Source organism: Typopeltis vanoorti, chromosome 16 (assembly GCF_054136105.1).
Source record: "Typopeltis vanoorti isolate ZY-2024b chromosome 16, IOZ_Tvanoo_1.0, whole genome shotgun sequence".
Classification (NCBI taxonomy): Eukaryota; Metazoa; Arthropoda; class Arachnida; order Uropygi; family Thelyphonidae; genus Typopeltis; species Typopeltis vanoorti.
In genome coordinates this window covers 86,258,730-86,274,000 of record NC_143564.1, presented here as the reverse complement: position 1 = coordinate 86,274,000, position 15,271 = coordinate 86,258,730, and the positions used below count along the sequence as shown (strand labels likewise).

The window sequence follows — 15,271 nt, the reverse complement described above, 5'->3', positions numbered from 1 at the left end:
CTAATTTAATCCTTCCTCAGTGCTGTTTCACTCTATTAAGCATCTAACATGTATCTCTGTCTGTCCTGTGAACAAGGACAAGGACTTGTCCTTGTTCACATGTGGACAGCCAGGATTCTCCTCTTTAGAGATACAACCAGTCTTCTGAAATTTATAACAGCACTTCTAAATGGAATTTGCAGCTGGAGAATTCTCTTGATGCTTCTTTCTAAATGTTAGGTCAGAGACAATAGACTGTTGAATGGAAATCCAAGACATGCAAAAAACAGTCCTGTCTATGCTCATTTTCCCTGCACTAAATCGATAGCACATTACATCAATGCCCTAGAGCAGTACTTACTGAAAATTAACTTTTGTACTTACAAACAGTAACACTTCATATTTCAAATTAGGCATGTTGCATTTTCCTGTTGTTGATTCTTTGTAAAAAAATTTTAGAAATAGGTTGCATCATTTTGACTCATTCTGTATGAACTTATCTCTAAAATCGATATTCAAATGAACTCTACAGGAGCAAAATATAATAAAATAATTTCTTTAGTTCAACCAAGTCAGAATTAATACCAAACAATAGTAAATGTCCAGAAGATAATGCCATTGACAATGGTACAATTACTAAGTCAGCTATTGTAAAAGAGAGAAAATGGTACCTATTACTAATTAGAGATGGGTGCTGTCATCCTCAAAAACTCTTTGTATTTAACCACATGTCAATCAGTAAAGCCTATATCAATGGTATAGGCAGGACATGAAAAATGTGCTTATCTGTGATGAGTGACAATTTTTAGTTAGAGTTTAAAAAAATATATACATATGTCACGCTGATTCTGTTTTAAGTCAAACAGTTTTCGTGTATGTTTACCTTACTTATTGTATTTATTGGGAATGTTGGTTATTACAAATACCAGTTTTGTGGATTATCACCGATTTTGTAGTAATGGAATACAGCAAATGAGAGTGCATATCATTTAATCTTTAGAGTGCTCAGTTGTGACATGGCAGCCAAAAATATACACACAGCAGACAATGGTAATTAGATTATTTCTTACTGACTGATGGAATATGAAGAATTTGAACATTAATAGTAGCTATTAAAACTTGGAAAGTTGAGTCAGATGTACAGTAATGCTCTGTCTTATGACTTTGCTTCACAATGAACCATTCATATGATGCTTTTCAATCATGATCAATGCCCATTTCTATGATGTTGCATTTGATGGCACATCATCGCAGCTAAAGGAGGTCCTACATCTTATTAAGGTGGGCACCATGGCTGTTTGTTCCTCACACTATTGTGTCCATTGACTTCTTTCCAAGAAGTGTATAAGGTTTATCAAGTAATAGGAATGGAGTGTGCTCTCATCAACAGAACTATGGATCTTGAGTCGTACTGGAGAAAGCAGACTGGTAATAGAACAGGGAAGAAATCTAAAAAGAGGAAACTGACTATGATATGCAATACAACAGCCAGAGAGAAAACTGGTTACTCAATTACAGAGAAAACAGAAGGCAGACTATGTTGCTTAGAGTAACCGATCAACTAAAAGATATATTAAGGTAGTAATATCAAGGCAGTTTCATTTATCCTTCTGCATGAAGAATTATTTGATGATTTATGTCAGAATGCTGATGCACTAACTATAGACGTGAAGAAAGTTCCAGTTTATGAATTCTAGGGAAACCTGTCAATGCAAAAAAAGAGAATAATTTTCCCCATCATTAATATATCAAGGGCACTGTTTTTTATTTGATAATGACAATTCATACATATTCAACACAACAGACAAGCAGTTGGCTGCTGTGTTAACAGTCTTCAATCTATTTAGTTCAAAGCACGACTGTAGAGATTCTTTTTATGACAGGCAAGATAGAATGTATGATTTTTAGTGTCCAACTAGGTGAAGCCTATAAATTAAAGATGCCAAGAAATTATATTCTTGTTTAGTCCTTTATCCAGGTGTAAGCAAACAAAGTTTGCATGTGTAGTCACTTCACGACTGGTGTGACACCTTTTGACTACTTGTATATGGAAATATGGCTTCTGTATTACTTTAACCTTGATATCACTTAAAGGTCAAAACTGGTCTGGGTGGTGGATCTTGCAATAATGCACAGCATTATACATGTCTGTAAGATTATGTGCATTGCATTATGGGATAACTAAAGCAATTGATTCAACATCATGAAACCTCGATATGTGTGCAAACTTTGTTTGCTTACACTTGGATAAAGCATTAAACCAAGAATATACCGTATTTTTCACCTTATAAGACGTGCTTTTTTGTATCTAACATTTATCTGAAAATTAGGATGCATCTTATAAACAGTGCATCCTATACATCTATGTATTTTTTATGTATGCACAGTTGCGGTGCATCATTGCTTGTTGGTAATGCATGACCAGTTTGAATAGTTGCATGGTTGCTAATGGTCACACATTTAAACTAGTAATAAATACATTATTATATTTAAAATGTTTTTTATAACCCGTGGATTCTACATAGCACAGACATAGCTATATGCAAAAATCATGAAAAATTTGATCCATAATTCATGCATCTTATACTGTAAAGCTTTTTTTTTTTTTTTTTTACAAAAAAAATTTGACATGAAAAATGTGATGCGTCTAATACAATGATGCATCTTATAAGGAGAAAAATATGGTAATTTCTTGGCATCTTTAATTTATAGTATAACCAAGTGAAAAAACTTTCAATAGGTTAAGCCTGTGAAATAATCTAAAATACAGATGGCGATGAAATAATATTCAGGCTTTTTCTGAGAAGTTCAGCTGAATTTTAATTCTGCCTACATCTTCATGAGCTTGTTGGTAATCTTGGACATATACTTCCTCCTTCTCTTAGACAGTAGGCATTAAATCATCAATTGTTGTGCGAGTCTTGCTGCATTGCTCTCATTAAAACTTATTGAAGCAATGGAGAAATCCATTAACATTTAACTTGGAAAGTTTAATTTAACTACACTACTTGCAAACTAATAAACTAATCATCAATATGGGTTTCACTACTATCAATTAAGAGAGGATATTTTTACTTTTATCACCTGCAAAAGTCTATTAAGTAAGCACCCAAAGTCTTCTGATTTCTGAAATGGTAGTATCTTTTCTATGGCTATATAATGCATATAATGATGAATGGATCTTTCCTTTTAACTATGCATCTAATGATGAATTATTACAGGGGCTCTGTTCTTTAACCTACCTGTCTCCTCTGTTTCTCACTAAATTTTTGCAGTTGACTATAATGATGCCGATGACAGGTTGCACTTCTCTTTCTCACTTGACAAACTATGCACTGCACAATTCAACACACTTTTAAAAATATCCTCTTCTACAATGGCTTGATTTCCAAACAATTCTTCAGCAGGGTTCTAATGACTTTGTTAATTTCAATGTTAGCAAAACTTAATCCCTGTCTTAGTTCTTATTAAAAAAAAAAAAAAATAATAATAATAAAATAAATTCTTCAAGTCATTTTTCTGACAATACAGAAATCTACACAAGATGAGATTTCTATTATGGGGATAGTTATAACCTCCAATCTTTATGGCCATAAAATACTACCATAAACATAGTACTTTTATGGTAGTATTCTCGTAGACAGGTTTATACGTTGGTTATGCATTATTAAAACACTTAAGGAAATTGAACAACGTAGTTAAGGATATAAATTAAATTAAACTTTAATAAATATTTTCCGATATTTCGGCAATGTCACATTGCCATCTTCTAAAGGAACTTACAAAAAAAGCACGTGCACATAGGCACTACAAACACAGTAACTGGGAATGAAGAGATGAAGCTATTGTTCTCCTAAAAGTCCTGATGGTGCCCTCTGGAGGGCTAAGTAGGTGTTCTTGGCCGTTGGGTTGAAGGTCTGCTGATGTAAGCCTCCCAGATTTGGGGCAGTCGCATACAACCAAATTTGTTGAGGTTTGGAGAATTTCTTAGGGCTAAGGCTGATTCCATAAATAGTCTTTCGTATTTGTATTTGCTACGGTGTATTACTGTAGCTTTCTTCCACCGTATTCTGTGGCGTGTATCCAGAGCATGGTCCGCAAGACCAGAATGGCTGTACTTGTGAAACCGGATGTAGTCCTTGTGTTCAGAAATTCTGATATTTGCTGTCCTGCCTGTTTGGCCAAAGTAAGACAGATTACAACTGCAAGGGACCTGGTATACACCAGGTAGGTCTAGGGGAAGTCATGGACAAGTCATGGACTCCAAATAAAGTGTGTAAGTCATGTGTAGAAAATTTACGACAGCAGAGCAAGGGAAAATGGCAAAAATTAGCTTTTGGCATTCCAATGATTTGGCATGAACCGAAAAATCACGTAGATAATTGCTATTTTTGTTTAGTTCAGACTTCTGGTTATAATAAGAAGAATAAGAAAAAAATTGTGTATCCAAATCTCGACTCAGCAATTCGGCCAGTTGCTCATTCCAATGAAATAGCTGTGCCAATTTATAAAGGACTTCCTTTACTTGAGAACGAGCATGATCGGGATATGCCAGATGTTCTTGAGGAGCAAGACCCGGATGTTGATTTAGACAATGAAAATTTAATTTCTAGTTCTGGACCACAATGTTTTACTCAAGCGGAATTTAATGACTTGGTAAGAGATTTGGGCCTATTAAAGGAATCATCGGAATTGTGAGCTTCAAGATTAAATGAAAAAAACTTACTGGAGCAAGATACGAAGATAACTTTTTATCGTAGCAGGGAAAGTAATCTTGTACAATATTTTAAACAGGAGTGTGGGTTTGTTTACTGTAACAATGTGTCACGTTTACTAACTGAAATGAGTGTTGTACAATATCATCCAAATGAGTGGCGTTTATTTATCGACAGTTCAAGCAGAAGTCTCAAGCGTGTCTTACTACACAATGGGAATGTATATGGCTCAATTCCTATTGCTATTCAGTACACTTAAAGGAAACATATGAGGACATTAAAAAGGTTCTGAAGTTATTAAAATATACAGACCATAACTGGATCATCTGTGTGGATCTTAAAATGGTGAACTTTTTACTTGGCTTTCAAAAAGGATATACAAAGTTTCCGTGTTTTCTATGCTTCTGGGATAGTCGAGCTAGAAACCAGCACGGGAGTCAGAAACATTGGCCTCTTAGACTATCCTTAAATGTTGGAGAACAGAATGTTATAAATCAACCTTTAATTGACAGAGAAAAAATCATTTTCTACACATCAAACTAGGTCTTATGAAGCAGTATGTTAAAGCTTTAGATTTACAAGGTGACTGTTTCCAATACATATGTGAAAAATTTCCACGACTTAGTTATGAAAAAATTAAAGCCGGTGTATTTGATGGACCGCAAATTAGAACTTTAATGAGAGACCCAAATTTCACCAACTCTATGAACGAAATTGAGAAAGAGGCCTGGACTTCATTTACAATGGTTGCGAATAATTTTCTTGGAAACAAAAAAGCGTGCAATTACAAAGATCTAGTGAAAACAATGCTTGAAAATTTCCAGCGCCTAGGTTGCAACATGAGCATAAAGCTTCATTTCCTATACAGTCATCTTGATAGATTTCCTGAGAATTTAGGTGCTGTAAGCGACGAACAAGGCGAAAGATTTCATCAAGACTTAAAAACTATGGAAGATCGGTACCAAGGAAGATGGGATTCTCACATGATGGCCGACTACTGTTGGAGTATTCAAAGGGATTGCCAAAACAGAACACACAGCAAAAATTGCTACAAACAAAAATTTATTCCCTGAAACTCATGTGTAAGTAAAATTGTTATTTTTTTATAAATATTCTTGTAATTTTTAATGAATATTGTTAAGTAGTTATGTATCTAATTATCAGCCTCTCTTGCATTCAAAGCGCCAATACATGCCGTTGCAGGTTTTTACGCATTTATTCGTTTACTAATAAGCGAGAGCAGTGAGCGCTCCGATTCTGATCTGCGCACCGCTTTAAATACTATATCTTCGGGAATTTTTCGAATTTCTTGATAAAAAGTTAGGAACAGATTTTTAAAAGTACATACTTTCAGAAAATAATATTAAGAAATCGATTTTTTTGATCTTCTAAATAGTACTGCCTCCTTAAAACTATCAAAAACCTTATAAATTAGCAAAAAGAAAATGCCATAGAGGAAAAACCTGACGTGATAGAGAAAAATGGGTTTGATATTTGAAATCAGCACATCCAAATTAGTAAAAAACAAGTCTCATATAAAAGTCAGCAAAAATTGTGTTGGACTGTGTAATCAATGAATATTCAATCTCTTTACAATTCAACACTCCAAGTTCAGAGAACATTTTGGTATTATCACTATTTTTTGAAACAGCCTCCCTTCTTATGTATTTCCTCTTAGATGCAATATGCAGGATTTCAAATCCAATTCAATTTTTTTATTAATTAATGTACCATGAGTTGAATAAATTTTTGTATATGAGATTACCAATAAAAAGTTCCAAATTGAATGTTAAATTGATACAATACTGAAGGATGGAAGCAAAAGATTATCTACTGGAATTAATTTTCAAGTCCCTTCCTGCACTGAGATCAATGGATCAGATGTTCAAGTTTCTTCCCAGTTCTTGCCTGCCCACAGTAAGGCAGGTCATCACAAGTACAGGGTATACATCATACACTCCTGGATATGATAAATTAGAGAGTCTGTTCTTACGTGAACAATCAAGAGTTGTCAATTTGATATATGGTTTAAATGTGATGAAGTGCTGATATTTATTAAATACAGATCGGATATCTTTTCTGACGTGCCCTGAATGTATGGAATGGTAATAGTTTTGCTGTGGTCTCGTATATTAGGTGACAAACAGAATTCCAGAAGGGGGAGGGGGAGAACATATAGTATTTTTTCAGGAATTATAACCATTGGCTAAAAAAGTGTGGTAGAGGTAAGCGACTTCAGTGGTAAGAACATTATCACTGGAATAGAAAGCTCTGGCTCTGATTTAGTATTTTTAGAATACCATATTACTGAGCTAGATGATGGGGGGGATTGTTTGTGCAAATATCTTTCAGCATGTGTAGGTTTTCTATAAGCCAAAAAAAAAAAAAAAAAATAAATAAATAAATAAAAAATAATAATAATAATGAAATGAAGGCATGTGATTAATGTATCTAGGAAGAGCCAATAGTCATTAGATTCCTGTTCTACTGTGAAGTGGACTTAAGGTCTTTAGATATTTAAATACACTAAATATGTAATGTGTCTGGACCATGTGGCCAAATAGAAAACAAATCATCAACATGGTGCAGCCAAATTACTGGTTTGAGTGTGGCTGTATTAATTGTTTGGTTCTCTAAGTATTCTATATAGAAATTAGCTAAAGATGGGAAGGGAAAGAGGGAAACCAATGCATGTCCCATGTAGCTGTTTGTATATATTTCTTTTCCATGTGAAATAACCAGAATGTATTGTAAATCTGAATAATTTGCTGAGGTGTGCTCAGCAAATTAATATCCAGATTTTTTGGAATTTTGACATAACATTTGAGAAATGTTACAGAGCATTATTTAATCAAATATACAAAATATAATGCTGTATAGTCTAGATAAACTTATACAGCATATCAGTCCTATATGATACCAAATCCACTCCTGATCTGTACCAGTCTTTGAAGGCAAAAAACTCTTGACACCCAGCAAAATTGTAACTGTGCAGAAAATGAGCAATCAAATGGCACAACTAATAATCAGACACAATGTTCTTGATTGTTTCTTGTATCTGAACTGCTGTGAACAGTATGGCATGTTCTTATTAGAGGATTAACCACTTGCTTTTTGATAAGTGATACACTGTTCGTGTGGAACAGAATGCACTTGGTCCAATTACAGAGAGAGAGATTGGGGGGGGGGGTCAGGTCAATATTGCTGTCATGCCTTTCAACAGAGATCAAAGTGGACTAGCTCATTAAAATTCTACTACATGCATAAGATGACTGTTTGTAAAATGACTTCATATTGGGACCAGAAGTTATGCTTTACCCAGACTGTTTAATTCATAGGTTTTGTGCGTTCAGAGTGAAAAGCAGACCCACTTGTAATCACAGGTAGCAAATTGTGATGCTAAGCATAGCTGGCAAAGGTTATTTTATACAATTGCCCCTTGAGTGTTCAAGTTCAGCCAATATGTTATTTGAGTGCTTGTGGCTTTATTAGCTATAAAGGCTTGGTAACAATAGACACTAGGAACTGGGATAGGTGTCAGAGTGATTGCCTTTGTTGTTTTAACTCATCAATTGCAGTACTCATCTTTATATCTTTTGCTTTGCAGATAATTCAGACTACTTCAGCTGCAGCATTTCCAAGTGCAAACTCACAAAGCTCTCAAATAAGACAACACAGGGGACTACTCATTCTAAATGATGAATAAAATTGCTTAAGAATTAAGCTTAAATGATTCTTAAAATATTTTTTCTTATGAGCTTTTTAAAAGCTTTGAATATAATTAGTTAATGTGATAAACAATGAAATTCAAAATATAACAAAACAAGTTTTTAATCCTTTTAAGTCACTTATAATTAAAAAAAAAAAAAAAAGACTTGTGACTTTAGAATTGCAGAACAGAGAGGCAGTGAAGATTAAAACTGGTTTCCAAAGGGTACCCTAACAAATGTGTACCATCCTTTTCCTAAAAAATTGTTTTCAAGACATCCATATTTAAAATTAAATCCAGAACTGTTTCAAATTTCATGGAATTTAATTTATCTAAAGCATTTCAGACCTACAAGGCATTCATTCCTGACAGCAGTTCTGAGTGACTGTTATTTCATTCTTGTTGACATTATATGATGATGAAAGGAACTATACATAACAGAAATACAAAAATATATGAAATTATTTTAATATCATGTAATGCGCCAAATGCAGCAAGTTTAACAATAAATTACCTTTCCTGCCATTTTCTGGGAAATTATGCCATTGCAGGCCAAGAGTGAATCTGCTAACGTCGTTTTTCCTTTAAAAAAATAAAATAATAATAATAATAAAATAGCAATATTTTTCATTTTTAAAAAATATAATAAACTATAGCATTATAAAAAAATTTAACTTGCAAATTAGGTAAAATTATTATTTTACTTGATTCACCGCATTTCTTTTAAAATGAAAGCAATTATATAGGTGATATTATTATAAACTGTAGGATTATTAAAAAAAAATTAACTTGTAAATCAAGTAAAATGACTACTTTACTGAGTTCATTATGTTTCTTTTAAAATGAAAGCAATTAGATTATTGTTAATTAAAATGACTGAGTTAAACATCGGTTGTCATGCAGGAAATGTAAAATAAGTAAATTTTATATTTAAATATGTGCCGATATTGTCTAAATTGTAGATTAATTATTACTGTGAGATATTTGAGTGCGGAATGCAGTGCCTGGATAAATTTCTTAGGTGATATCACAAACTGTAGTAGCATTACAAAAAAATTTAACTTGCAAATCAGGTAAAATTATTACTTTACTGGGTTCGCTATGTTTCTTTTAAAATGAAAGCAATTAGATCCATATGGTATATGGATAAATTGCGAGTCATTTTGAGAGACTGCTGCTGGAAGGTAGAGTAATGAGTGCAGAGAATTAAACTGAGCAAGTAAGAAGCGATGTGAAAGAGCAGGAGAGTAAGGAAGGCACTGTCTGGATAAATTTCTTAGGTGATATTATCATAAATTCATTGTTTTTGTTAGCACACTGATACATGATGGTGAAAGGCAAATTATTGTGTAGGTCTGCATGGAAGACAAAGTGAACAGAGTGGATTTCTCAAAAATGGTATGGTGCCATGAATGAGTATGTATGCATGGGAAGATGTTGCGGATATTTATGTAGAGAGGCTGCATAATGGAAAAGAACAAGTGTGGATATGTAGCAAATGCAATATTCTAATGGACCATGCTTAAATACGAGTAAGGAATATGGTGTTTTTACTGACATGGCAGTTGAAGATTTTGTGAATATTTAGATAGTGTATGGAAGTGATAGCAAGGAAAAAAGTTTGGTTGACAATAAAGCAGGGGATAATGATACTTAAAAACAAAGTGGACAATAACGACATTAAAAAACAGAGTGCAATCAACGGTGAGGTGGTGAGTGGAGTTGACGGTGAACAAGTGTGTGCGCATGCACGACTGGCAACTAAATAGCGAGAGTGAATGATAGCAAAAAAAAAAAAAGAAAAGGACGCAAATTTGAAAGCTAAGTTAGTGAAGATCAGACAAGAGCTGAGGCAGATGTGGAATGAAATGAAGAGAATTGGAGATACGTGTGGAAGAATAAAGAAGACAGAAACAAATGATGTCAGTATTATAAAGGTAATGAAAGACTTGAGGCAATGTATGACAATTTGATTATTAGAAGTATCGTAAATGAGACGATGCACAAAGTTTGTTTTTATCTGGAGGTAAAATGAATAAAGATTAAGACATTAGATATGAGGAGTTAGCAAGCAAAGGAGATGGTAGTGGTAGCAGCAACAAATGACTTGACTGGGAACAAGGAGAATGTAAAATTGGATATCAATATTTATTATTGGATAAGGCTGTTGAGAAGGATAAAGGATAATAGCATGATAGGAAAAGTAGTTGCCCAGGTATGACAGAGATGAGGTGGAGAGCAAGAATTATGAATGATACTGTTAGCAGAAATGTGTGAAAAGAAAGGATTACAGTTTGTTAATGCAGTTTATTAATGATTTTGAAGTAAGAATTGAACTGTATAAGTGATGGACTGCATTTGAATGGTTTTAGTGTGAGTAATTTTGAGAGACTGCTGCTGGAAGGGAGAGGTAATGGGTGCAGATAATGAATCTGAGCAAGTAAGAAGTAATGTGAAAGAGCAGGAGAGTGAGGAAGGAGAGACTGAAGTGGTGCTTATAAATAAAGATGTAGGAAGCATGAGTGTAGAGAATAAGAGAACAAGTGTGCAAGACAAACAGGACAACAGGGAGACTCAGAGTGGACAGGAGAGCACAGCATAAGAAAGGTTAATACTCCAAGAGGAAATGAATGTGTGTCTAGACAAAACAGAAAGGGGATGAGTAAGCAGAAAAAGAAATGGCCCAAGGAACATATGGAGAAGTCATATCTAATAAGTGGTATCTGTGAAACTTATTATAGATCTAGGAATGAGATGTTGTTTATATGAATGCTAGAAGTATCAGAAACAAGGGAAATGGTTACATTGATGGAGTTCGTTCACTCAAAAATTGTTGGATAAGGATGACATCCTGACAAGAATAGAGATAGAAAGGTATGATGTATTTCATCAAGATAGAAAGGATAAAAAGGAGGTGGAATGCTATTGATGATAGACAGAGTTATGTCCGCACAAGGTAGAGATGCAAGGAGAAATTAGTGGTAGTGGTTTTGAGGCAGAATGGTGTGAGATATAGGTGAATAGAATGAAATAGTTCGCTGGATGTTGCTATAGACCTGGTAATGTATAATAAATTTAGTTTAATCCTTTATCCAAGTGTGAGCAAACAAAGTTTGCACCTGAAAGTATCTTCAGGACTGGGATAAGGTGGTACAACACCAGGACACTCCTTGCAAAGGTGGAGCAAGCTACCAACACTCCTATCTCAGTATCTCCCATAATGCAAAACACATCTCCTTGCAGATATGTCTAATGTTATGCATTAAGGGAAGGGCCACAACCCAGACTAGTTTCGACCTTTATTGAGGTCTCTTCAGTGGGAGCCAGGCCCAAGTGGAGATACCAGGCAGAAACATTAGCAGGTCATCTCTATCTATAGGAGTTGTCAAATGGTGTGCCACCCTTTTTTAATAAATTACTCTGGATTTAGAGAAAGATGTTGAAAGTTTATTTTTCACTTGGTTAAACTATAATAAATTTAGTTTAATCCTTTATCCAAGTGTGAGCAAACAAAGTTTGCGCCTGAAAGTATCTTCAGGACTGGGATAAGGTGGTACAACACCAGAGTAATTTATTAAAAAAGGGTGGCACACCATTTGGCAACTCCTATAGGTAGAGATGACCTGCTAATGTTTCTGCCTTGTATCTCCACTTGGGCCTGGTTCCCACTGAAGAGACCTCAATAAAGGTCGAAACTAGTCTGGGTTGTGGCCCTTCCCTTAATGCATAACATTAGACATATCCGCAAAGAGATGTGTTTTGCATTATGGGAGATACTGAGATAGGAGTGTTAGTAGCTTGCTCCACCTTTGCAAGGAGTGCCCTGGTGTTGTACCACCTTATCCCAGTCCTGAAGATACTTTCAGGCGCAAACTTTGTTTGCTCACACTTGGATAAAGGATTAAACTAAATTTATTATACTCTAACCAAGTGAAAAATAAACTTTCAAGACCTGGTAATGTGAAGGGCAGAGCCAATCAATTGGGAAAAGGGTGATCATTATGAGTGATTTTAATTACAGTAATATAGATTTGGATGACAAGATAGCAACTGAAAGCAAAGAAAATGAGTTTCTTGAGTATTTCAGGGACAATTACCTCAGGCTAGGGTTTCTGGGTGAGAATTTTTTTCATTTTCCCGTTCCCGAGAAAATTTGGTCGGGAAATTGGGAAAATTTTTAATAAATTATTTTTTATTAAATCATATTTTAATATTTTTTTATAGATTGTCATCCCAATGAGTAAAGAGTATAAAGAATGTTGGGAGTATGTTAGAAAAGATAAAGATAATGAATCAGCTTGTTGCCAGATATGCTCCAAAACTATGCAATGCAAAGCATCATCAACCAGTGGTCTACATAGGCACCTAGTATACATTCATGGAATGAAAAGGAAAAGACAGTCTGAATTGAATAATGATGAGCCAATGCCTTCATCTTCTAAGAGACAAACGAGAATTTTACATTATGTCAAGGGACTGGATTTAGAAGAAACCGTAAGCAAATTAGCAGCCTTGGATGGGATATCAGTCAACACTATCACAAAAAGTGAGTTTATTTGTTTGTGAAACTTTCCGTTTCACAAACAAAGGAATGCAGTTGCCAAGAAGTGCATCTTCAGTTATGACACTAATACATAATTATTATAGTAAAGTGAAACAACTGTACATCCAGAAATTGGAAGTATTCAAATGTGATAATAAAAAACTGAGTATTTCAATAGACGAGTGGATCAGTTGCAAGATTCACAGATACATGAATGTTTACGTATACTACAACGAGACCTCTATGAAACTGGTTTAATAAGAATACATGGGAACTGCCCTGCGGAAAAAGTGTTATCCTTGCTTCAAGAAAGATTAGAAAACTTTCAGTTAAAACTTGAAAGTGATGTGGTTGCAATTACAAGTGATGGTGCAGCTGTTATGGAAAAATTCAGAAAATTATCACCAACTATTCACCAGTACTGCAACAACCATGTGCTACATCTAGCTGTAACAAAAGTATTTTATGTTAAAAAGCTGAAAGGTGAAGCATCAGTGACTTGTAGCAGTGATAGTGAATTCAATACAGATTCTGAATACGATAAAGATGATAACAGTGATTCTGAGTTAGATGGTGGGGGCCCGAGCTGATTAGTATGATTTGCGAGATGATCTATCCTTGGCAATTAGCAGTTACGAAGAATTATGAAAATATTTTCAAATATTCTCCAGTTAAAAATTCTCTTTTGCAGCAAGAAATAACCAAGAGTGAAAAGAGGGAACTAGAAGTCATTTTAGACTGTAAAACATGCTGGAACACACTGGAGAGAATGATAGAGAGATTTTTAAAGATCGTAAATCCGATTAAGACTGCTTTACGAGAACTGAAACTCGATCACTTATGGAAAGAAGAGTATTATGAAATAATGAGCAGTACGTTGAATTGCTTACAACCTGTAAGATTAGCAGTTGAAGCCTTAAGCAATAGAGAAGTTAATATTCTCACAAGTGAGGGAATTTTTAAGTTCCTGTTCAGTAATTTAGAAAAACAGAATTCTTCAATGAGCCAAATGCTTTTAAAGGAAATAAAATTTGAATTGGTTAAACGTAGAAATAGAGATCTTGTGTCTCTCACAAAGTACTTGGGCAACATTAGTTGTTTATGTGAGATGGAAGAGGATGAATTTTTTGTCTTGTCAAGTAAGAATGAAATTGCATGATTGGCAAAGTCATTAATGGAAACTTTTTAAAGGAACATTTACAGCAGAAGAAGTTCCAATAAAAGAAATAAAGAATGTCCTTACAGAGAGTTCTGACATTAAATCAGAATCTGATCTGAAGAGTCAATTGACTAAAGCAATATCAATTTCGACATCAAAGTCTAGCCCTATGCATGCAGACAAAATATTTGCTTCTCTAAGGAAGGAAATGAGCTTATATGAAGTAACGCACATTCTCTCACACCCAACTTGAAGATGCTTTTAGACACACTCTTAACAATTTGGGAAAAAATTCGACCATCGAATTGTTGGTCGAAAAAAATTCGATCAACGTCTACAGAAAATGAAATAAATTTTTCCACATCAAATATATTTGTTACAAAGCGAAGATCATTGATTGCCTGATCGGGCAATTAATGATCTGTGTTTCTTAAAGTTTCATTTCAAAAATGACAAATATAAACTATTTGAAATATTTTTTAATTTTCAAACAAATAATATTTGCATTTGTTTTCTATTAATGTTTAATTTAATAAATAAAATATTTAAATGAGATTGGGAATGTTAATACATTGTGTGATATATGTAAAAACTCACTGTATACTATAAGGTTTGGTTAAATAAAGTTTGCAATAATTACATTGTTTATATTTTGAGAAAACCTGAAATATAACAGAAAATGATACTGTAGTGATATCAGAAAATGATATCGTAGTGACCCCGGTTTAGCGCTCAGGGCAAGAGATGCACTAGTCATGAAATTCCAGTCGACCTCCATTTAGGAAATTTCATTTACTAATCATCCCCGGTTGCCCCCCCCTTCTCTACGACTTTTCTGTTTATTAACATTTACTGTTATAGCCATTATTACAGATGATCAACGAAATTTAAATAAAAAAGATTATTTCGGGAATTCTCGAGAATTCTCGGAAAATATGATTTCCCGTTCTCAATTCCCGAAGGTTCCAAAATGTCGGGAATTTGGAAACACTACCTCAGGCAACATGTAACAGAGGACACATGAGGATTGAGGATCTTGGATTTGATCATCTCATCAGAGGATATTATAAATGAGACATCAAATCTCCCTTCAGCTGGTGAGAGTGATCATGAAGTGATGAACTTGGTGGTTGCAAACAGTGTGAGGACTTCTGTGAGAAAAAAAT

The 15,271-nt window shown here is 34.3% G+C and overlaps 1 protein-coding gene across 1 annotated transcript in view; it reads right to left on the bottom strand.

Moving 5' to 3' along the window:
• The window catches only part of LOC150098172 (elongation factor-like GTPase 1), a 451,514-nt gene that overhangs the window by 385,442 nt on the left and 50,801 nt on the right, over positions 1–15,271 (bottom strand). Inside the window, exon 3 of the mRNA XM_090406579.1 lies at positions 8,918–8,985. Coding sequence (XP_090262705.1) covers positions 8,918–8,985 — 68 coding nt within the window. The remainder of the gene's footprint in view (positions 1–8,917; positions 8,986–15,271) is intronic.